The sequence below is a fragment of the Betta splendens genome, chromosome 1, assembly GCF_900634795.4.
Source record: "Betta splendens chromosome 1, fBetSpl5.4, whole genome shotgun sequence".
NCBI lineage: Eukaryota > Metazoa > Chordata > Actinopteri > Anabantiformes > Osphronemidae > Betta > Betta splendens.
The window spans coordinates 19,330,681-19,354,412 of record NC_040881.3 but is presented as its reverse complement, the minus strand read 5'-3'; the positions used below and the strand labels follow the sequence as shown (position 1 = coordinate 19,354,412).

The 23,732-nt window shown below is 48.2% G+C and overlaps 2 protein-coding genes across 16 annotated transcripts in view; both read left to right on the top strand.

The window, feature by feature from the left end:
• Window positions 1-10,946, top strand: part of rptor (regulatory associated protein of MTOR, complex 1) — an 86,947-nt gene extending 76,001 nt beyond the window's left edge. Inside the window, exons 29-36 of one of the 6 annotated variants that reach the window (XM_029158657.3) lie at window positions 511-612; window positions 3,031-3,078; window positions 6,511-6,617; window positions 6,925-7,052; window positions 8,094-8,180; window positions 8,260-8,376; window positions 8,455-8,584; window positions 8,849-10,946. In XM_029158657.3, coding sequence (XP_029014490.1) covers window positions 511-612; window positions 3,031-3,078; window positions 6,511-6,617; window positions 6,925-7,052; window positions 8,094-8,180; window positions 8,260-8,376; window positions 8,455-8,584; window positions 8,849-8,917 — 788 coding nt within the window. In that variant the 3' untranslated portion in view covers window positions 8,918-10,946. Of the gene's footprint in view, window positions 1-510; window positions 637-3,030; window positions 3,079-4,538; window positions 6,618-6,924; window positions 7,053-8,093; window positions 8,181-8,259; window positions 8,377-8,454; window positions 8,585-8,848 lie in introns of those variants that run through there. The other 5 variants (XM_029158570.3, XM_029158745.3, XM_055507375.1 and 2 more) reach the window with 5 other exon arrangements.
• Window positions 10,947-11,521: 575 nt separating this feature from the next.
• Window positions 11,522-21,334, top strand: LOC114859445 (platelet endothelial cell adhesion molecule-like). 10 transcript variants are annotated; one of them, XM_029157609.3, is made up of 16 exons: window positions 11,522-11,845; window positions 11,939-11,962; window positions 12,839-13,135; window positions 13,206-13,487; window positions 14,070-14,339; window positions 14,454-14,726; window positions 15,661-15,939; window positions 16,090-16,362; window positions 16,569-16,670; window positions 16,788-16,818; window positions 17,670-17,743; window positions 19,551-19,601; window positions 19,676-19,765; window positions 20,113-20,169; window positions 20,487-20,509; window positions 21,128-21,334. In XM_029157609.3, the coding sequence occupies exons 1-16, from the start codon at window positions 11,803-11,805 to the stop codon at window positions 21,227-21,229; spliced, it is 2,271 nt and encodes a 756-aa protein (XP_029013442.1). In that variant the 5' UTR covers window positions 11,522-11,802; the 3' UTR covers window positions 21,230-21,334. The 10 variants fall into 10 exon arrangements, 8 of the variants coding, with proteins under 8 accessions (XP_029013442.1, XP_029013433.1, XP_029013458.1 ...); XM_029157600.3 differs by having other exon boundaries at window positions 11,523-11,845; window positions 19,548-19,601; XM_029157625.3 differs by having other exon boundaries at window positions 11,524-11,845; window positions 17,718-17,743.
• The last annotated feature ends 2,398 nt before the right edge of the window (window positions 21,335-23,732 follow it).

Sequence of the window (23,732 nt, the reverse complement as noted above, 5' to 3'; positions counted from 1 at the left end):
CCTCCTTCCCTCACAAACACAGTGGTGTATTCATCCTCATTTATCAACACAACACAGCAATTACCCTCCATGGCTTTATCTTCATAACCTGGATGAGCTGTAGGAAGCGTCGCCGCATTAAAGCGCACGCACAAGCCCACATTTATCTAGTTTTGTCTGAACAGCCGACATAAAACTAAGAATGAAGTCCATATTTCACCTTTTGAAAACCTGGAGAGAAGCTCGGGGTTTAATACGTAAAACTTCCCGCTCATCACAGTGTAGCGTGCAGTCTCAGGCTTCGTTTTGCTTCTCTAAAGGAGCCTGAGGCGCTTTTAGAAGGCCGCTCTCTATTATTACTCCTGCAGACGCGTGCCCGTGCTCCTTCATGGCGTGTGTGGTGCATGTTCCTATCAGATCTTTGCATGTCTTTCCAAACGGCTACATAGAAGCCATGGCCGCGCGCCCTCCTGGCTCTGCGTCTCCACTTCCTGTCTGGCCTCACCTCCACCTTCGCCCCTCTCTCCCCAGACGACGGAGCGCTGCGCATCTGGAAGAACTTTGCCGACCAGAAGAACCCGGAGATGGTGACGGCGTGGCAGGGCCTGTCAGACATGCTGCCCACCACCCGAGGTCAGCCTTCTGCCAGCACTCACAGTAAAGACCGTGCTCTTCTTCTACTCCCTGCCCTCACACATCGTCCCACACGTCCTGTAGTATCCGTCCATCCCATCCCATCCCAGTCGCTGTTCGCCTCCCGCCCTCCCAGCAGCTCCACTGGCTGAGGTTGAGCCTTTCTCCAGCACACAGAGGATCAGTTGCTCATTGGGAATGACACATTTCGGCGGCAGCACCCAGTCGGCTGTCGTAAGAACCGGGTCAGTGTTTTATGTGTGAGCGACCAGCACACCGTTCAAAGGGTGACGCGCTGTCAGGTCTGTCACTCTGCAGCTGACCGGCCTGATGCAATGAAATGAAAACGCTTCCACCATGTTCTGATGTCCTCCTCCCGCTCTGGGGCCACGTTTCACATGTAGAGGCAGGACTCTGATGTCAAATGAAGTTTACTCCATTAGCCATCACTTTTGGCACCTGTCCAAACCACGTGTCGGCAGATGCGTCACACTGTACATCGCACGAAGTTGGAGGACGGTCTAAATAGAACCTGGGTTTTTTGAGTACAGGTGCATCAGGCAGCGTTAGTCATCCTTCACCTCTTTGTGTTCTAGCGTTGCGTCGATACCATTGATCATTTCCAGCTCGGACTGTGGACACGTGATGGCTCTTCTGCTAAGTTTACCTTCTGTGTCACGAGGCACAGTTATTCACGAATCTTTGAATCAGGCCTGACACCCACAGCACCCACTTGTCAATCCTCCTCCTCCTCGTCTTGAGCCGAGCTGCTCGCGTTACTGCTCCCTTTTTTTTTTTTTTGCCTAGAGCATTTCTCAGTTGTTGTTTCTGGGCCACAGAGCTTTTTAGGGAACTGGTGACAGCTGGGACTGATGTGTATGTTTCTCTGAATACTTAACGACACAGTGATAATTAGCTCTTTGTCTTGTGCTCCAACATTGAGGCATGAGGTGGTTCTCTGTGGGTCTGGAACCCCTTCCGTACGTGGAACGAGAGCTGTATTTGGCTAATTGGAGCCAACAGGAGCCGAGCTGTCAGGACGAGTGACGGGGCTGACTGGGTCCCCGTGCAGAGGTTTGGGCCACGCGCTGCATGTGTGTCTCCAGCCTCCGAGCGAGAGTCGCCCGGGCTGCGTGGGCAGCGACACACTTAACTAGCTCCGCTGTCTGCCTGCCTCTGGTGACGCCCGTCGCCCTGAATGCGGTGGACCCCAGCGCGGCGCGCTGAGCCCCGGCCGTGCTCTCGCTAAGACTTCAACATTTAATGGCGCGCTTGTTATCCCGGATGTGTTGTTAGTTGTCAGTCGCTGTGCAGCTCCTGCATTCAGACGGCGGTGGAGCCATCAATTTTAATGTAAGCAGCCACTCTGCTCAGTTCTTTCCTGGAGAAGTCTCTGTGAAGGCTTCAGCTCTGCTGTTCGGGGGGGGGGGTTGGACACGTTTGCGTTTCTTGGCTCTGCGGTTGCACACACAAACACACTGACCCAGTGATCGCTCTAGTTACTGCATTATCACTAAATACTTTAGTGTTGCTGCTGCTTGAGGACCAGTAGCTGCCTCCTGAACCTCTGCAGCAGGAACAACACTGTCTCCCACTCATCCTGTCCCCTTTTCATTGGTGTGTCTGGAGTTCCTGGCTGGTTTTCTGATATGATTTCACCTCCTTTAACCCCTGGAGAGAGGCTGAACAAGGCAATGAAAGCATTTTGCTGATGCCAAATCATGCATCATCCAATTACTGAATTGTTCCCATTTTGTCACACGAAAGCAGTAGCCGCCTGGAGTCCAGCACCCTGTCTGCTCTGCTTTTTCTCCTGTTAATGGGATTTAAACTTCAAACTCTGTGTCCTGTGGACGCAAAGGTTGAAGGAGCTTGTGCAGTTCCCGTATTAGCAGCAGCCCATCTCCCCCCGTTCCTCCTGTTGTTCTTTATTCCCTCCATCTCACTGTCGCTCATGACCGGAAACGGGCTCGTTTAGCTGTGAATGCATGAATCTCCTAGAGAGGTCCTGCTGTGTGTGTGTGTGTGTGTGTGTGTGTGTGTGTGTGTGTGTGTGTGTGTGTGTGTGTGTGTGTGTGTGTGTGTGTGTGTGTGTGTGTGTGTGTGTGTGTGTGTGTGTGTGTGTGTGTGTGTGTGTGTGTGGGGGTGTGTGTGTGTGTGGGGGTGTGTGGGTGTGTGGGTGGGTGTCTGTGGGTGTCTGTGGGTGTCTGTGGCTATGGGTGTCTGTGGGTGTCTGTGTGGGTGTGTGTCTGTGTGGGTGTGTGTCTGTGTGGGTGTGTGTCTGTGGGTGTGGATGTGCATGCACTGGGGTCCTGGCTAATTTGTTGCTTGCTCTGTTGCATTCCCGCTTTCCTCCCTCCCCTCCTCTTCCTTCCCCTTTCCATTGGCTCCCCCCTCCCTCCTCCCCCTTGCTCGCAGGTCTGGCCAGAAGGGTCTCCATCTATCTTGACAGGAGTAAGCAAGGAGGTGAGTCCCACCGTTCCCTTACCTGCACCCTCACCACACGAAGGTGGAACTGAAGAGTTCAGTTTTATTAGGTTCTGCTGATCACTGCCACCATCCCTCGTGTTTTCCATCTGATCAGTGATCAGCCAAAGGGACATGTTTTATACTGACCACACACAAAATAGGTGTAGCTGATGTTCAGCGAGGCCAGATTCCTTTAAACACACGCAGATCCTGCCTAATTACTCGACTTCCTCTTACAAAAAAAAACGCTCTAATTAAAGTCGGCCCCAACAGTGTCCGTCTTTAATTGGAAGCCCGTTGGTTGCGTGTGATTCTTAATAGCGCCGCGCCACAGCGTTCGTCTCCCCAGAGGGATCAGCCAGTTAAGCTCCAAAGGAACCAGTGGAATTAGGGGACTGAGGTTGGCACAGACCAGGGAGACGGTTCCTGCAGCCACTGCAGTCGCATTAATATGCAGAGGGTGTCACCGGATGGAGAGGAGCGCACAGAAACTAAAGGGAGATGGTTTCTAGGTTGAAGCGGGAGGATTCCTGATCAGAGGCAATGCATGGGGAGAGAATACAGGAGACGAGAGAGGACCGTCGTCTGCGTGAAACGAAAGTCGTGGTGTTTGTTCAGTGTTAACAAGCAGAAACACTGGTGTTTGTCAATCTAATTCACTTCTGTTAATGATGTTTGAACTACTTTCCTCCTCGTCTCACTCACACCGCATTGGCAGCCTGCTTTTCCCCACTCTGTCTTTCTTGGTCTTTTTTCTTTTGGTTCCACAAGGAAAAAGTGAGGCAGGCTTCAGGCGTACAAGCGCTGTGTCCCTCTATTTGACTGCGACGCCTGGTGCCTTGTTAAGATCTGGGAATTAGCTAAGTCCAGAACTAAGGGGCGTGTTGAGGACTGGACTGGAGGCATGTGACACTCAGTTTCAGGAACTCCCTGACAGTAGATGCTGCAACTCCTGCAACAGGAGCCAGGTCAGAACGTTGTGTGTAGCGTAAGAAGCAGGAAGTGATGAGCTAATGTGCACTTCACAGTTTGTTTATTTATCGTAGTTCTATCAGTCGTAAGTCGTAAATCCAATTTCATTTGTTCCACGACGTCGCCTGAAATCATATTTCACACTTGTTTTGATTCCTGGAAAGGTAAATTATGTTGATCTCTTGTCCCGACAATTGGGTCGGCAGAATCTAAAGTCACAAAGGTTGTTCCTCATTTCATAAGGGGTTCTTCCAAGCCTCAGCTTCCAAAGGTCAGAAAAATGCCAGAGCTGGGAAGTCTCCCTATGTCAGAGCGCGTAATAACCATAATGGAATTTCCACATTGAGAAAATGAGAACTTGCATTTAACCCATCCCTCGGGAGCAGTGGGCAATGATGGTGCGGTGCCCAGGGAGCTATTGTCTTGCTCAAGGAAACACCTGGTACGAGAAGTAGGGCTTGAACCTGGGACCTTGTGCTTCACAGGCCGATGCTCTACCAGGCCACCTTCCAGCTTCCATGTTAAAGGTCACCTACTGGAGGCGCCTTGGGTTCTACAGATGAGCGTACACTACCTGAGGTCCTCAAAGCAAACGGGCTGGAAGGAGGGGGTCCACCTCCCCAGCAGACCACGGCTGAACACAGAGATCATAGCCATGGATAAACAGGCAGGGGGCTGAGTTCTTAGTCAGGGTTGTAGATGTTTACGCTCACACCTTTTAGTGAGTCGGGGAATGTTGAGTTCTCTTCCCAGCTAGTTGTAACCCAGATCTGCCAGCTTCAAAGGGAATGCCTCCCCACTTGCCGCAGCCTCATGCTACTGTGAGCACGACGCTGACTGAGCACAGTCCTGTGAAGTGATTTTCCCTGTATGTGACACCAGACCCCCCCCCCCCCTCACCCGCCACCCGCCCACGCCACCGGCATTGGAACACAAGTGGCGGGTTTGAAGCCCCCACATGGGGCTCGGGTTTTCCTGACAACCTGAGCCAAGTGGAACACTGCAGAGCCCTGTCGCAGATGGTTCGGTAGGAAACGTAAGCACAGTCACGACTAACGACCAGAACGTGGAGGGGAAGCGAACACCACAAACTCAGCACATGGTCACTAATGTTCTTTAAGAGCGAAGTGATGGAGTCCTTGTTGTCTCCTCACTTGGGATGAGCCAATTAGGATGAAAGGCTGCAGCGCAGTGTTAAGAACGAAGTGGTTGCATAATAGAAGGTGGCGACATAAGTGGGTGAGCAGGAGATGGCTATTGATCGTGAAAAAGTGAGGAGGAAGTGACTAAGAGAAGATGCAGGAGGTGGAGGGAAGCGAGGAAATGAGGGAGCGGGAGGAAGGCCGGCGTTTGAAGCGCTCTTCAGAGAGCACAGGTTTGAATAATGAAAGGACAATCTGCCTTTCTCTCATGATGGTAAATGTGCTGTTGGTTTAGCTGGAGTCAAACTTCCCACATCAGTGTACACACGAGATTTAATTAGCAGCTCATACAACAAACATCAACCTCCAGCGCCGCGCTGCTGTTGCTTTGAATCCAGCCGTGGACCTTCGCTGCTGTCCCTGATGCCGTCTCAGGAGGTATCAGGAGTGTTTGAACAACTCAAAGGGAATGATGTGAGTCGTGGTCGGTCTCAGGGATCCAGCCAACGGGGACGCTGGGTGGCACGTGGCCGTAACATGCTGCTCTGTGCCCCCAGCCACACTGACTCCTTCAGGCTGCAGCCAGAGGCCTCCAACAGGCAGCACTGAGGCAGCACTGAGGCAGCACTGAGGCAGCACCGAGGCAACGGGCCAAGTGAGATGGCACTGCTCACTTGGTTCCTGCTGTGACTGCCAACGTAGAGGAGTCCTGCTGCCTCCAGCCTCCTCCTCCGTCCCTCACTTCACTGCCATTTGACTCATCTGAGCCCAAACTTGCTGACAGGCCTGGTTCCAGGGTCAGTGTTTGCATCTCCCAGTGGTCGCCCTGTCCAGAAGGATGCAAAATGCAAAAGTCCTCCTCCATCAGCATTAAGTCTGCGTTCGACGGAGGAGCGTTAAAGCTTTCATCAGCAAGCTCCTTTTACAGTGACCCAAACCCACCTATTGAAAAAAGACCTCAACCAAGTGTAAGATGCGTAGAGACGATAGACCAACATCTAAAACATTATGAACCGTAGCCGATACAGTGACGCAGGAAGCTGCTTGTGTGCATGTGCTCACAGATTAAATGACCACCGCTTATTCATTATTTCATATTCCAAGCTCGTGTGCCAGACGCTCAGACGCCTTTGAAGCTTTTTTTTTATTATTAATGCTAATTGTAAATAGAAAATCCACCCTCAGTCGTGTATTAATGGAGTCGGCTGATGTCAGGCTCGCTGAATGTCCCAGTAACAGCACAGCAGCGGTGAGTGGGTTGTGACGTACGTGTACGTGTGTTTGCGTGCTGGGCTTCACATGTGCTGCGTTCCAGGTGCGGGCATGGTGGTGGACTGGGAGCAGGACACGGGTCTGCTGATGACATCTGGAGACGTCCGGGTCATCAGGATCTGGGACACGGACCGGGAGATGAAAGTGCAGGTAACTTCCTAATCGGCTGCTAACGGCTTCTACCGCTGCTCCAGTCATTGACAGTCTGAGCTCATATGGGCCTGATGTAAATGACTGGAGTTAATGTGCTCATGGTGTCTGTTGTAGTAAACTAATGGGATCCTCACCCTGCTCATCTAATGGGCTCAGTGAGCAAAGCGTCTTCCTAATGGATGACCCTGAACCTCACATGCCGCGGCTGCATATTGATGTTGGCTCAAACAGAACAAATGAACAAAACTGAAAGGCGGCTCTTGTGTGAAGTGTCTTTGAATTTTGCCCCCCACCCCCTCCCCAGGACATCCCCACAGGAGCCGACAGCTGTGTGACCAGCCTGTCCTGCGACTCCCAGCGCTCGCTCATCGCCGCCGGCCTCGGCGACGGCTCTGTCCGCGTCTTCGACCGGCGGATGGGTCCAAATGAATGGTAAACACAGCTCCTCCTCCTCACCTGATCAGCATTCAGCAATTCTCCCCTCATTCACTGCTTTAATCTATAGTTATGATTCTGTCCATAATGTGCTGTAGATTTCCCTTCAGGGCTGCGCCTGCTTTAACGGGCCCTGCTCCCACTGCACCCCACCGAGTTGCCTAAACATTATTTTAATTTCAGTCCCAGTGGAACGAAAACAAAGCAGTTAAACCACGAAGTGCTCCATAAATCTTTTAAAAGCACCTAACGCAATAGTTCTGCCCAGGCCTGATCCTACAGCTCACCGTAGCTAAGGTGTTCCCCTGAGCATGGTGGGGCGGGTGGATGAGTCCACCAGGCCCTGTGCTACAGCCGAACACTATGCAGCCAGCAGCTGTAGCATGGACTAATGCTAACACCTGTGATTTGTGCTTATTTATTCCTCGTCTGCCTTTTGGTTTGGCAGCGGTTTCATTTCAGATCTTTCGCCACCTCAGTCAAATTAGGAAGTGATTGTTTGACGGTCGCACGGTGCCACCTGGTGGTGACTCGCCCGTATGACACCATGCTCTGATTAGGGGCTGCTTCACCACACTCTCAGCTACATGTAGATCTAGACTCCAGACTCGTCCCGCTTCACTTCTCATGTTCTGCAGATACTCGTAAAAGTAAAATCATCAACAAATGATTAAACACTGGACCAGCTGGTAGCTTCTTGGTCTACTGAGGTGGAGCACAGGTGACAATCAGCAATAATTAGTCAAATATCTTTTAAATGAATTATTATTATATCCCAAATGTCTTTAATAAAAAAAAAGAACTTGGGACACATGATTAAAATCTTAAAATCTGCAACGTTTGGTTCTGTACTTTGTTTTACCTTTTATAACTAGAAACACACTTTAGTGACATTTCTTTCATTTGTCACTTTGTGACCTTCCTCCATGAGGCTCTGTCTTTGTCCATGTAACCAGCTCTTTCCTGGTGGTGTAATGCTTGTTGATCTTGGGTTTGTGTTGGTGGGATGTTTTCCTGATGTGTGTTTGCTGCCTACAGTCGGGTGATGACCTACAGGGAGCATGGAGCCTGGGTGGTCAAAGCTCATCTCCAGAAGGAGCCAGACGGACACGTTATCAGCGTCAGGTACCTTTGGTCCCACTCCAAAGATCCCAGTACAGGCCTGTAACCCGTGTGTGTATACTGACGCCGCTGTTCTCGCCAGCGTCAATGGAGACGTCCGGTTCTTCGAACCGCGGACTCCGGACTCCGTCAACATGCTGCAGACCGTGAAGGGGCTGACAGCCTTGGACATCCACCCACAGGCCAACCTGTTCGCGTGGTGAGCTCCATGGCGCAGATAGATAAGCCATAGTCTATCAATCTGTCATACGCTCATGTGTGATTTCTTCTCCTCCAGTGGATCAATGAACCAGTTCATAGCTGTGTATAACGCTAACGGCGACGTGATCAGCAACATTAAGTATTACGACGGCTTCATGGGACAACGCATTGGAGCCATCAGCTGTCTGGCCTTCCATCCTTACTGGGTAATAATAATCTGCAGCATCATGGCTGGTTGTCATGGCGATAGACCTTAGCAATGTGGCAACGCTTGATGTTGTTCATTGCCAGATAATGTGTTGATAATGAAATTATTTAATGACTCTGCTTCCTTAATCCAGTCTCGTATTTAACCACAGCCTGTGGTTTCAAGGTTTCTCTCGCAGCTGGAGGCTTTACATCAGCTGACCTGTCCCATCTCTCTCTCTCTCTCTCTCTCTCTCTCTCTCTCTCCCTCTCTCTCCCTCCAGCCTCATTTGGCCGTAGGCAGCAACGATTACTACATGTCCATCTATTCAGCAGAGAAGCGGCTGAGATAACACCAGCGTTCATCGCCCACCCCCCCACCACCACCAAAGCCACCACATATGACTTTTGACCCAGAGCGTTGATCTCTGGGATGTAAATGATTTATTATTTTTTGTTGTTGCTGTTGTAAATATGAAGTTTACCACCCTGAATGTCCTTGTTATGGCTGCTGACAAAAACCATGCTATGAACGATTACATATATTATTATTATTGTTTATTCGTACTCTTATTATGAAGCTAATGATTGTACACTTGGCTGGGTGGAGGAGTGTGTATATTTAAATAGCAGATGTAGAAGAAAAAAGGTTCTATTTTGAAAACTAAGTGGTACCCACCCATGGGAACGGACTGTGGCCAAGCAGGTGTGGTGAGGGGGCGACATGCCGCCAGAACACGCTCACCCAGACGGGGAACTCGGACTTTCCTTCCCACTGGACCCCGCCGTGTTCATCCACGCTGACTCACAGCTGGAGGACCTGGAGTCGGCAGAACCCTCGTAAGGACTGAGCTCCTCCCTGCCTGAACCCGCAGCGGGTGAACGTGACGAGTGTGTGTTTGAATGTGCGCGTTGAAGCCAGTGATAGCACAGACGCCCCCCCGTGGGCCTCCATAGCCTTCAAACAAAACCACACCTCGCCCGCGCTGCTCCTTACTGCTTCCAGAACCCCAGCGTGCCAAATCCACTCATACTTTCCATGTGAGCTCTTATTTTTGTGTGTTTGTTTTTAACTTCCTGTCTGTGCACACGCGGCCCGCGCCCTGCGTTTCCCAGCGTCGCTTCGAAGCTGACGCAGTAACTGCTGCTCTCGGTGGGAGTAGTACTCGCAGGTGACACGCTACAGCAATACGAACCATCTTTTATTTTGGAGGAAACCTGTTTCTTTTCCCCTTTTAATTTTATTTTATCACCACCACCATCAGGCGTTGGAGCTGTGACCCCCTGATGTTCCTCGTTTTAGTCCGTGTCCTAAATCTTGCTCAGGTACTTCATGAGCTGCATCAAGCAAAGTCCAGCCTCTGGATCCTCCACAGCTCGGCGGCCGGCGAGGCCGGAGGCTCCACAGATCTTTAGTTTCCAAATCATGTTAGTGTAAGTGTCACTGTGGTGCTGCCGTTCAGTGAAAAAACGATGCCTCTCAATAAATATTTCTATGTTTAGTACCGTGTGTGCGTGTACGTGCATTTTCATACCGAAGTGAGGACATTTTGGCCGGCGCTCACTTATTTGAAGGCCTGTTTGAGAGTTAAGTTGTGATTTTTAGGGCTGAGGTTCATATTAGAGCAAGGGTTATACGTCTGCCTTTAGTTTTGATGGATAGTGTTATGGTAAGGAGCAAGGAAAGGCATTATGTCAATGGAGGTCCTCACTTCTATGGAAGTACAAGGGTGTGTGTGTGTGTGTGTGTGTGTGTGTGTGTGTGTGTGTGTGTGTGTGTGTGTGTGTGTGTGTGTGTGTGTGTGTGTGTGTGTGTGTGTGTGTGTGTGTGTGTGTGTGTGTGTGTGTGTGTGTCTGTGTGTCACCATTCGCGTGCCTCTGTTCTGGGGCAGCAGCTTTGCTTATTTAGCTTTTTAACTTTATTTTTTCTTTTGTTTCCTCTGTACTTTTGATTTGCTGCCGTTTCGTTTGCCTTATAAACACACATGTATTGACTCTCGCTCACTCACTGCACTTCAGTCTTTCCTCCTGTGACCCCTCCTTCCACTGCTGTTCTGTTCTGTTCTTTCCTGCCTATCAGGAATTCGAAGCTTGCTTTTCCCTGCAGAAGTGAATACTGTGGGAGCATCACACATGTCCACCACTGTCACTGAGCGCTTTTAACAAGTGCTTCACCTTGTGGGTGCCGTCGCTCAGAATCACATTCATCTCTAATTGTCCTGCTTTGAGTTTTAAGATTTTAAGTCTGGAGTAAAAGGAAAAGGCTTTAAAGTAGCAAAGAAGCAAAAGTGAGAACAATCAGGTTTGCCTCTGTGACTTTGCTTTGCTGACTGTGGTTTATAGGACGAGTTGAACCGATGTAATAAACCAAACACAACAGCACATTTTGTCTCTGACGTTTTTTTCTGACTTTTTGATCTGAGCTGTAAAGCTTGATGCCATAAGTCTTTTGAGCTAAAGATTCTATAAACATATTAGGTACAATATTTATTTCAAATATTAATATCCAACTTTTTTTAAACCTATATAAAATATACTGTATTAGATGAGTAAAGGTCATGTAACATTGTATTTAATAGTTGAAATGTAAAAATTCACATGGATGATTATAACCCACGTACAGAGCTGCCTGTGGGTGGGTGTCAGACACAGTCCACATGTGATCAGTGTGTCATCTGTCGCTAGATGCTTCGCTGATGCTCCTCTTGGTTCCCACGTTCGCTCAGCAAACTTATTTGCAGGTTATCGGCCCACTCTCACTTCTTCATCAGGGTTACTCCTATTTAAGTGGTGAACTAGCTGAAGAAGCTCCACCTATGTGCTTCCTGCTCAGACGTGTGTGTGTGTGTGAAAACACTTTGCAGGAGCTGAGCTCAGCTGTTATCTGGACTCCAGGAAGCACGAGTGTCACGAAGGATTCATTTTTCCCATCTTCTCTACCTGCTCAGTTCTGCCACGGCCAGAGGTCAAAGACCTGACTACTGCAGCGTAGCTACCAGCACGCACACACACACACACACACACACGGGCCAGAGGAGGACATTCCACAACGGCAACGAGTTGGGCAGCACTGACTTCCTGAGGAAACAACACTGGCTTCCTGTCAAATTAAGCCAAGCAGGCCACTGCAGGGGGTGATAACGGCCGAGGCAGCGCGTCACCTCGCTGTCCACTCCCATCCACCACATGCACCACTTCTCCTCGAGGACCGTCAGCCTCGCGCCGCCGCTCTTCAGGGATGGGCCTCCTGCTGCTGCTCACCTGCTCGCTCCTGTCCAGCTGTAAGGCTCCTGCCTCCACCCGCTACAGTAGGACGTCTGGATTGTGGCCGCCGCCTCTAATGTGATGATGTCTTTTCTTGTCGCCCCTTCCAGGCAGCGTGGTCCACGCACAGCGAAGTGAGTATGTTCATCCAGACCTATTGTCACCGGCTGGAAAAGCTGAGAGATGCAGTCAGTGTGAGGAAGGAGTCAGTGTTTTATCAGAGCTGCTCAGTGGGAGCTCTGGGAACATGTTGGGCAGCAGCGTCACACGCCTCCCTGTCCCACAGCTTCTAAGTGGTCACGAGTCCATCAGGCAAAACTGCAAACTGGCTGAAACTATGCGTTTATCATTACATCTGTGAGGCCTTAAACGTTAAACCATCAACGAAAAAATCTGAAATGGGCTCAGGTGGAGATCAAGTTAAGAACTGGATGAAAATGAATGGATCTTTTACTTTTGATCACAGTTGATCATCTGTTCCGTCTCTAAAGGTTTAACCCCACATTTAACTGTGTGAGACAGAAGTGTTCTTAATCAGTGTGACAGCCTCCACACAGTCACTGCTAAAAACAAAAACAAAGCCAGACACCAGATATTCAGAATAAGGAGAATGATTCAGCATGTGACCTTTCTTAACCCATTAATCAGCAGTGATTTACTGGGACCAGTTGCAGATTCTTTCTACATGCTAGAAGCTGGATCAGGTGTCATCAAAAGGGCAGGACCTTCAAAACGTTGGGAGCTGTGAGTCAGAGAGGACAAGCTCTCTGCAGCTCTCTGACTTTTTACTGAACTGAATCTGTCCTGGACCCTTCAGGGGAAGCACCAACCTGAGGACTCACTGCTGCTGCAGCGTGGTGGTGGGAGCACGATGCTGTGGGGCCTGTTCAGGCACAATGACCAGTGTGCTGTTCACGAGATGATGTGACTTCGCTGGCATCAATTCACACATGGGGCTTATTTCAGTCTATTAAAGGATTTGTCGTGAGTTGTTGTGATTTATTTTCTAGAATTTACCATAAGAAGCGTCGAGCTGTTCATCGAGCCCCACGTTAATGTGACTCGAGGGACCAACGTGACGGTGAGGTGCAGGGCCCTGGTCAGCAGCCTGGACCAAGAGCCGCTGAGTCGTGAGTACGTCATATACAAGGACAACAAAAATGTCTACACCAAGACCTCCATCACCCCCGAGGACCTCCTGTACCCCCTGCCCCACGCCAGAGTCGCTAACACAGGCAACTATAGGTGTGGAATCACCATCGAGGGCAAAAGGATCAAGAGTGAGGATAAGAAGCTCACTGTTACAGGTTGGTTTGAGTTCAGTTGATTCAACTAATGTCCTGAATGTGAACAGATTTCATTAATGGCTTGTTCCAGGCTTGTCAAAGCCAGTTCTCCGCCTCAACAACACCGAGGTCACCGAAGGGGACGAAGTGACGGCCAAGTGCGAGGCGCCCGGCGAGACGGGTTCCATCTTCTTCTCCTTCTACGAAGGCTCCAAGGTGATCACGGAGAGCGGGGTGAACGGCAACCAGCTGGAGGCCCAGCTTCCGTTGAGCAGCACCGGCACCCACACACTCCACTGCACCTACGTTGTCTTCATAATGCAGGACTTGTTCAAGTCTGAGGAAAGTGACGCCGTCCATGTCACAGTCAGAGGTGGGTACACTGTATAAAATGAGGAGAACCTAAAACAAGTTCAAACTGGTAACTTCCAGTGTAGAAATAATCAAAAAATAATAACACATTTTTAATTGTATTATGTTTTAAAAAAAAAACTTTTTCATTCACTTATATATGTGCAATAAAAAATAATAAGACTGATACTGAAGACATTTGACAGTGATTTGTTGGCATTCAGCTCATTGCAATAACAGAGGATATGACTTTTTACTTTTACTTTTTTGTCTGGTCAACTACGATATCATTTTTTTACACTATTGGTAAAAGTGGAGCTGTCAGTGGGAGAATAGTGAGAGGCGATAATCAACCGCATTGCTTAAATATTCAAAAACATTTTATTATTCAATCAGTACATCTTTACTGTATGAAAGAAAGCACTGGTGGTGAGCCAAACAGTGACATCATGACAACCGTCACAGAGCTGAACGCGTCACAGTCCAAACGTCTTGTACTGAACACTTCCCCATGTTTTAGGAGGCTGCGGTGACACGTGGCTGTTTCTTTTACTCTGATCTAAAGCATCTGCAGCATCTGCACCTTACTGGTTTGTCTCCACAGAGTTCACCAGCACACCAGTACTGGAGATCTACCCTCTGTCAGACGTCTACGAGGGCGACCGCCTCAACCTGCTGTGCACCATCCGAAACCCTCTGCTCGACTCTAAAAGCGGGTACCTTTACCTGAGTCAGGGGATGACGATGCTCACGGCCGGAGTCTCCGCAGTCAACTACACTGTGGTCGCAAAGTCACATGTCCCGGCGGAGTTCGAGTGCAGGTTCGAGATGGGAAGGATAGAAAAAGTCACCACCAAGCAAATTGCAGTGACTGGTGAGTGAGCAGAGAAGTGACTAAATGTGAAGCGCTTCTCCTTTGAATGGAATGGTTTGAATGATATTTAATTATGTGTTTATTACCCTTTGTGTGTTTGAAATCTGTCCACAGAGCTCTTCTCAGTGCCCAAACTCACCATTTCTCCAGCTGAAGTCTTTCAGGGAGACAACATCACGCTGACCTGTAGAAGCGAGATCTATGTTCCTGGAAGAATCAACAACAGAGATCTGATTTACAGCCTTAGCTCGTTTCGGGAAGGGTTCACCAAAATGAGCCCGGGCGTGTTCTCTGGCAGGACCCTGCCCTATGAGTTCAACTATACCTGTGCAGCTCAGGCCAGAGGAGTCCTGAAAGAGAGCCAGATCCTGACTGTGCTTCCCAAAGGTAAATATCATAATAATAATAATAGGCTCCTGCCTGGTGTGGTAGATCCCAGCCTCTGTTGATCCAGTACTCAGAGCCTGCTCTTGTGCTGCTAGGATTAGTGCCTCTGTGCTGACTTTCAGTTCAGCCACTGGTAGGATTTGTCGATATCAGCAACTTCTATCTATCGGTGGTAAATACAGTGTAGGGTTTGTCCTTCCATGAGGGTTCCTCCTTCTTCCCTTCCTCTGTTTGCCTGAGGTATTCACTGAGCACATCATCTGTTGGGGCCATTTTCCTGATGTATTCATGGAGCTTAGTTGTTTCATCCTGGGTAGTGGCTTTGATGTTCACTAGTCCTCTGCCTCCTTCCTTCCATTAAGTGTAGGAATATATTTTAAAAAAATCCCCATTTTATATATATCTTCTCCAATCCAGTGGCTGCTTACTATTTATGACATAAGACTCTAATAATGGTGACAATTAACAAACAACTTTATGTTAATTAATTGATTATTGTCAGATTAATCACTTGATAATCATCTTGCGGGTCTTCTGTTGTTGTCAGGTGCAGTAAATGATACTTACATTGTTCGTCGTGTTAAACTGTACAAGCATAAGTTAACTTTGCTTTTCATTGTGTCTCATTATCATATTGGTAGAACCACTTAACATCACTGAACATCACCAGTGAATGAGTAGTAGCTGCATGAGCTGCCTGTGACTTCATGTTAATTCATGTAGCTTTTATCATAAGATCAAATTTGAACTGGAGTCGTTCTAATCATAAATCATTTTGCACACATTGTTCATATCAACTCACTGTGGACGGTGTTTTTTCCCTCTCATCTCTCGCATAACGGTGCTGCTAACATGCAATCAGTGCAGCTTTACTTTTAACTCCCCACTTTCCCGCCAGGAGACACTCTGTGGCTCATATCGCTCCCTTCTGCAGTTTCTGTCTCCGCTCCAGAGATTTCGGTGCTGGGCCTGCCGGTCGTGGGACGCACCTTCCAGATCCTCTGTCACTCGGCCGTTGGCAGTTTGCCCATAAGCTACACCCTTCTGAAGAACGGCGTCCCACTCAAACCATTCCGTGTGACGCTACCGTGGCAAAAAGCCACTTTCCCGGTGTCCATCAGCAGCCCCCAAGAAATAAACAGTTACAGATGTCAGGCTAAGAATAGGAACGAGGTGGAGCAGCACAGCAACAGCCTCAACGCCACTGTCATCGGTAAATACGCAAATCACATTAATGAAGTAAATGAACAGTGTCACTAATATCACATCAATTCTTTATTTTCTTTTTAATCAAAGTCTAAACATAAGCGCTCCTAGGGGTCAAAGGTCAACCTGGGTCTACCCTCTCCCCTCTCTCTCCCAGTGCCTCTGACGAAGCCGACCCTGTTCACGCACCCTAACCTGACCCAGACCTACCTGTACGAGGGCAACGAGCTGCTCCTCATATGTGAAGTCACGGGCTCGCCGCCGGTCACCTACCAGTGGTACCGCGGCGGACGCAGGCTGACCAGCGCCTCCAACCTCAGCAGCGTGGGCTACCACTTCCAGAGGCTGAGCAAGGAGGACGGCGGCAGCTACCACTGTGAGGCCGGCAACGAGGCCAGCGTGGTCCGCAGCGAGGCGCTCACTGTGGAGGGTGAGACCCCGGCCTCTTGGCTCTTCACCACCTGCCTTCTCACGCTGCTAAGGTTATAGCTGTACTTGACTCTCGTTCATGCGAGACGCTCTGCGTGTAAATGTGAATGTGCACTGGATCGATTTCCTCTGTTCAAGTGAAACCGTCCTGGTGATGCTTAACTGTGGGTTCCTCAGGCCTCAGCGCATGTCTTCCGTCTCCTGCAGTGTACACGGCCATCTGGAAGCAGGCGCTGATCGTCGGGGCGTGTGTGCTGCTGCCCGCGGCGCTGGTGCTGGGCTGTGTGCTTTACTTCAAGTCCAAGAGAGGTAGAGAAACCTACAGTCCTCCGGCAACTCAGGCCTCTTACGTGTAGCTGCACGGGGAAGGCTGAGCCGCCTCCGCCCACTTCCTGCTGCTCCGCTCACTTCTCCTTTCATTTGTAGGTAAAAGAGAAGCAGCTGCTGAATTGTCAGTGTGAGTTGGCTCGATTACTCGATTCCTCCGTTACAGCGGGAGTTACGTAGTAGCAGGCTGAGCTGAGCTAGTGTTACTGTACGTGTGGTACCTGTAGAGCCAAATTGGTTGTTTTGCATATTTTATAGACCTTACATTTATTTAAATGATATTATATACAGTTAAGCCTAAAATGATGGATCCGTCTACCAAATTCTGACCTAAAGTTACTTTCATTCAACAAGCAAGGTTTTTTTGTTGAGTGGAAATGACTCAGGCTTCTCCCAAAAGATAATAAGACGACGTACAACAGGCATCATGGTGTCATTTTCCACATTATTCATTGCTTCTCAAAAATCAGTAGAAATGTCTTTATGGGCGGTTACAGCATCAAATGCCTCTTATCTTGCTGACCAGCTTTATGCATGGCTCCACTGGTATGTTTGACATTCATAGCGATTAAAAAAAGATGAGTAATGCTTTTTTTCCATAATGATGCCTCTCGTGCATCGTCTAATTATTTTATAGAGTTATTTCTTAAAAGAAAAAAATGCTGGTTAAGTAAATGTAACATTAAGTCAGAATTTGCCAGTGGAATGGATCATTTCAGGTTTGACTGGACAGACAGACAGACAGACAGACAGACAGACAGACAGACAGACAGACAGACAGACAGACAGACAGACAGACAGACAGACAGGCAGGCAGACACACACACACACACACACACACACACACACACTTTTAGCATTTTGTTGAAAACGCTTACGTATTGAAGACACATTGGTTGTGAAGATCATGTAAAATCACCATCATATTATTTTATTCAGCTGATTCGCTGCACCGCTGACCTTCTTTTCACCGTTTCTCAGAAAGCCTTCAGGCCCTAAATCAGACGTCTCTCTAACTCTCACCCGCAGCACAGAGGTTTCTAACGCGGCCACAGGTAGCCGGCTTCACTTCTCTCGTGTGTTCTGCTGACCCGTGTCCTCAGTCCTCGCTGCTCCGGCCTCACTCACTCCTGGAGTCTGTCCTCTAATGTGCATGCTGCACCGATGTCAGTGCTGATCTACATGTTACTGAGCTGTTCTTCATAATGTGTGTATGTGAGCTCGTCTGGCCTTGCCTTTCTTCCCACATGCATGGTTTCTTCTAGTGATGTTGGTCCGAGGCAGCAACAGTGAGATGTTAAGTAGAAGAAAGCCTCCGTACGCTGCCGTAATACAGGAAGAAGCCAGTAAAGTGGTAGTAGTGAGGTCAGGGTTGATTCATGTCAGTTGTTGCAAAGTGCTCAGAGCAGCACCTATCATCTTCTTCCAGGCGCAGCATCACTCTGTGATGTCATAGAGGGGAGAGCGACCAATGGGACGCCAGCTAGCGTGCCGTCGCTTCCCGCTGACGTCAGCAACAGGAGCAGCTACAGTATCCCAGCAACAGTGTAGAGATGCTCCGCACTGGAAGGGGTCTTATATATGAGGAAATAAAAGGACATGGACAGGAGCAAACACGTAGTAACACTACATGTCAGGGTCTGGATCAAAGGAAGGAGCTGCCTGTGATCTGTGATGAGCCCACTGCTCCCTCTCCCCTCTCCACTCTCTACTCAGCTCCTCAGTCTTGTCTTTGTCCGTTGTTCTTCCTTCACGGTGTCTCTGTGACTGCATGCTCTAATTTAAATGTGTGTATTTAAACAAACCTGTTGATGGATTCATTTGTTCATGCATTTTTTAAAGCTGAAGGAAATGTGTGTATATATGTTGGTCGATCCGTTGTCTGATTAGAAGAGATACTTAGAATAAAGCTTTTATGTAGAGTTGTGTCGTTAACATTCATTTTGCTTCAGCATCTGAGGCAAATGACAAAAAGGTTTACATCAAACTAAGCGTTTTTCAGGTCCTGTCATGAGCCAAATGGTGCAAAGCACAGAATGAGGACCAGAAAACCAAAACAATATGAAGTTGATTCATTTCCTAAACAGGAACACACACAGAAGCTTCCTCGCAAACCTGAAACAATGGAGTCTGGAGGAAGCTTCCTATGTTGTCGCAGAGCGGCTTCAGGCCGAGGGTGCTGATAAGGGCGCTCGCATTGAGGGGGCGGGGCTTGTTCAGCCATTCAGCCGCCATGAATGGCTGCAGCAGGTAGGGGAAATTAGCCACACATGCCCGGGATGACTGTGTGCGATTAGTTACTGAGTGACATGTGCCCTGGGAAGTTGTTTTCACCAGAAGCGACTGTGCTGAATTAACAGCCTATTGTGAGCCAGGCGACGGAAGTCTGCTGGAAATATCCTCCCTTCTTGGGGTGAAGGCCCAACTGTTGGACTGAGGCGAGAACAGGGTGTGTTCCATGCTACAGCACCAGAAGTCACTTTCTGACTGAGGCTGACACCGACACTGAAGCGGACTGTGCTGGACCCAAAGCTGAATCATTTTGGGCGTTTCTTTGAAGTAGTTGTATTATGTTCTGTAAGGCGCCACTTATAATTGAACTCAGATATCAGACAGATCATCTCTGCGTTTCCCGTCCTCGTGTTAAATGATCCACTGCAGATTGCAGATTAGTGGCTCATCTTCTCATCCCTCCCTTAGTAACAAAGTTAGTGTTAGTTCTTGGTTCTTGTTGCCGTTTACCCTGAAGTGCCTGATTTTACTGTATAGTGCCATCTTCAGTGTGTCGGTGCTTTTCCAGTTTGAATCGGTGTCTGGTCTGATGCTGGTGGTGACTCCTGCCTTTGCTGTGTCTCGCAGCAGGTCTGGACGGAGCCGTAGTCAGCGTGTGGACTGAGCGACCGCCTGATGCAGGTGAGCAGCAGCTCTGCTCCTCCCTGTAACACACACACGGCCGCACAGCTCACATTCTGCTCCTCGCGCCGCAGGCGATGACGACGTGAGCAACGTGGTGCCGCCGGACCCAGACGTGGAGTACACGGAGGTGGTGCATCCCCATTCAATGGATCCTGCCCGAGGTTCGCACACGCTCGCAGACACACATAAAAGCACTGGCGCCGCTGTTCAAGCACCGCTCGCGTCGCGCTCACTGACAGCAGATAAGACAGAGCTGCTCCTCTGGAGCTGATGGGGTTTCCACAAGCGCCTATAAACAGGAAGGGCTGAGCTAATTGCCAGGCTGGTTTATGGTGGCGGGCCCTTCATGTGGACGGTCTGCCCTGAAGGTCCCAGAGGCCAAAGATGGCATGCAGGCGTGATACGCCCTCATCTATTTATAGGCTTCCGCGCATGATCGAAGAAACAGACAGTATCTGCTGAAGTTGGGCCTTTCATGTTGGAGCAGACTTGTGTTTTTCACCAACAGTTCCCCTGAGAAAAGGCACGGACACAGTGTACAGCGAGCTCAAGAACGCTCCCCATGGTAAGTTACTCACCTGATCTATAATAGATTATACTTGCGTTAACAATAGAAGGATCATTCACTCAGAACAGAACACAACCACGTCCTGATACAGCGGTCGCAGAACTTCCTGTTTTCAAATGTGTTCCCATTACGTGGCTCAGAGTGACTGGAGGTGAACCCTACTCACAGCAGATGACTCGGGCAAACACAATCCGTGCGCATGGGGAGAACAGGATCATCAGGGATCATGTCCGACTCATGACTATTCAGTGACTAAGCTCAGTGAGTGAGTGAACAGGATGCACATGTGTAAACTATGATGCTTTGTCCTTCAGGGGCTGCTGACCATCATGACTACGTGAGTAACCAGCTGCACCAACACCCACTTTATCACTACTGCCATGCGCTGTGAGCTGTCTAGGTTGTTACGAGTTATATCATCATTATAAACTCTATGTTTTGCCTACAGCAAGGGTTTATCATGGAGGATTAATCGGTCACTGTATATTCATAACACAGACAACATGCAGTTTAAACTCCATGGAAACGGTTGATATTCTAAAGATCACTTTACTTACGTTGGGATCAAATTCCCGCCTGCCGTCTGCTCACAGCCACCCCTCTGCTGGTGGAGTTGGTGCGAATCAGTCGTCAGAGTTTCCAGACGGCAACAAAGGCCTCTGGGCCGCTGCTTCCTTCCGTATCACTAGATCAGAGCTGCGGTCCAGTCAAATGACCTCCAGTCTCTGTCCCTTTGTCCCTACATGGTAGTGAAGACGCCGTTGAGGCCTTTTATCTGGGTAGTTTCATGCTGTGGTATCACAGTGGCCTTACATTGTTCTAAGGGAAGGAGAAGAAGATCTGCAGGTTGTTTTTCATCAAGTTTTGTACCACAAAGAAAAACATGCTTAGTGGATGTTGTCATGGTAACGCCTTTGGCTGTGTGGCGTTTCACAGCTCGTCTTCCTGTCAGCAGGGTTCACTGGAGTACGCGGGGCTCAACGGTGAGCAGCCTGAGGTCGGCCACTGCAGCCCAGAGGTCAACGGGTACCACGACCTGCCCGAGCCGGTGGACTAGTGGCCATGTTGTCTCCTGCTCATTCTAGTTACGAACTTACAATCAGTGAACGCCTGCTTAGTTAGCTGTAAATATTTCTTACCTAATTAAAGGTGTGTTGTTGAACAGTGTGTGTTGTCTTATTCCCACAGATCATTTGTTCTCTTTGTCTGAGGTACCTTTCCAGTACCATGAGTCTGTTCATGGCGGTTCTCTGCGGGTTCTCCAGCTTCTTCCCACCGCTTAACTGAGAACTCTAAATAGCCTTTGAGTGAGTGAGTGAGTGAGTGAGTGAGTGAGTCGAGAGAGAGAGAGAGAGAGAGAGAGAGAGAGAGAGAGAGAGAGAGAGAGAGAGAGAGAGAGAGAGAGAGAGAGAGAGATTGTCTCTTTGTGTGTGTGATGGACGAGGATGAGCGAGTGTTTTAGTTTGTAGGATGTGGGTGATTGCCACGTATTGACCACTAGAGGGCGACATTGACCAATTATATACCAGCTCTGCCTACCCTCGTTAAGCCGCTGGTGCCAGTATTGTTTCATGGAGCCATCTGCTGGCAGAACATTAATGTTCTGCCTGCCAGTAATTCTTCTGTACGAAGTAATCAACACACAGTTACTCCTGGATCCTGATCCTGGAGTTTCTGACCCGTCCTCGGCCAGTTTGATGAGATCTCCCTTTTAGAGCCACGTCTCGTATTGTAAATACATTTCTATGGGAACATTCATTTCCTCTGTAAATGTTTTAAATATAACATCATCATCAGCGTTGTTGGTTGTAAACGTGCGTCATAATCAGAGTTCCATGTAATTTTAATGTATGTCCTAGAATAATCTCAAGGACTCCAGATACTCACTGGGAGCGTTGTCTTGGCAACTGGACTTTTTTTTTAATAAATGTACCTATTGGTGAGCGTTTTTCTCTGTGCCTCTGTCAGTGTCCTTATTAAGTTTCCATTAAATTTTAATGAGCTGACTTCCTTCAAATAGTCCAAACATGAGCTACATTGATCAGCATGTGCTCATCTTTTATTCTGTGCTCCTGCTCTGAATTCATCAGGCTTGTTACTAAACTTCCTGGTGCACTCATTCATGGAACATTTATGTGTCCTTTTTTCCTGCTCCTATTGTGCTTTGGATGAAACTGTCCATCTGATACTGTACAATAATGTGAAATCAAATGATACATTACTCTTACTAAATATTCAAATTCCTATCATTGAATATTCTTGTTCCTCACTTTCTTCCATTTAGTTCCATCTTTCATCTAATGTGACCAATGAGTCAAACTTCCTCTCACAACAGCATTCTTAAATCTTGTTATTCTTATGAGCCTTAGCCGTACTTTGAGTCTTTCTGCTTGTGCAGTGCTACAACAGTGGAGACGATGAACTCCCTTTAGCAGAATCCACCTCCATCAGCATCAGGCTCAGGGTGGGCGGCCATCTGCCTCCATTGGTTAGTGATAGAGGGAGAACGCTGTGCATTGAAACAGATTACTCATTGCAATGGGTAATCTGGCTTTACACTGATATTATTATATGATGGTAGGTTTTCTGACATTCAGATATTTCTAGAAGAAAACTGTTTCAGCCAATCAGACGTCAGCGTGTCATCACATGATAAGTGATGGTTCGTGTTTAAGAAAGTCAATTAAACCTTGTCTTTATTTTCATGAGTGAGATTTGTTTTTTCTTGCTGTTCTACTGACGTAGTTATTGTAACTATGTTTTAGTCGTTGTCAGTTGTTTGACGATGTGGAGATGCAGCTTTTCTCAGAACTTCTGACCATGTTTACTGAGAGACTGACTCACACATTAATCAAGTTAGTTCTTCCTCTTCTTTCGCGTTGATACCTGTCATCATCTGGTAGTATATACAAACCAGCATTGAAGTACCAAAGTACATGATCTTGACGCATCAACGGTAGCATTTTTAGTCTCTCTTTGGAAGCCAATGGAGTTAATAGAATATATGTAGGACTAACTAAAAGGCTGCTGCATTTTGACTGAGTTGCAGCCTTGACAAAGTCATTTTTGTAGCTCAGCGAAAAGGCCATTACAGCAATTCAATCTGCTGGATATTAATGCGTGGACCGGATTTTCTCTTTTGACGTAGAACACTCAATTTGGACATAACCTTAAATGGTAGAAGCAACATCAGTAGGTTTTCAAAGCCTTGGAAAAGATTTGTGCCTCTCAAATATATAAATGTACATAATCTGTGTGGGATTTATTTAGACCCTACGAGTATCTCTGGGTCTTCAAACTATCATTAACGGTTCTTATGTACAGTATGGGGTAGACATACGGCTCTAAAAAATAAACAACAGTATCATCTACTAAATAAAAACTAAAAGATCTAATGATGAAGCAGAGCAGCTCAATTGGAGGAGCTAAGCTGCGAAGATCAACAGTAGTTTATGATGGTGAGAAAAATGATTATCGTGCAGTAGTGTGAAGGTTTTGGTTTGTGCTGTATCAAGGCCGGCAGCTGTTAAAGGCTCTTCTCTGGTGAAGAATGTTTCTAC

Excerpts from the sequence above, each read along its gene's own strand:
- LOC114859445 (XM_029157600.3), top strand. The coding sequence starts at position 11,803 with ATGGGCCTCCTGCTGCTGCTCACCTGCTCGCTCCTGTCCAGCT. Across the intron at positions 11,963-12,838 it reads CGTGGTCCACGCACAGCGAA|AATTTACCATAAGAAGCGTC; the intron begins GTGAGTATGTTC and ends TTTATTTTCTAG. Across the intron at positions 15,940-16,089 it reads CCTCAACGCCACTGTCATCG|TGCCTCTGACGAAGCCGACC; the intron begins GTAAATACGCAA and ends TCTCTCTCCCAG.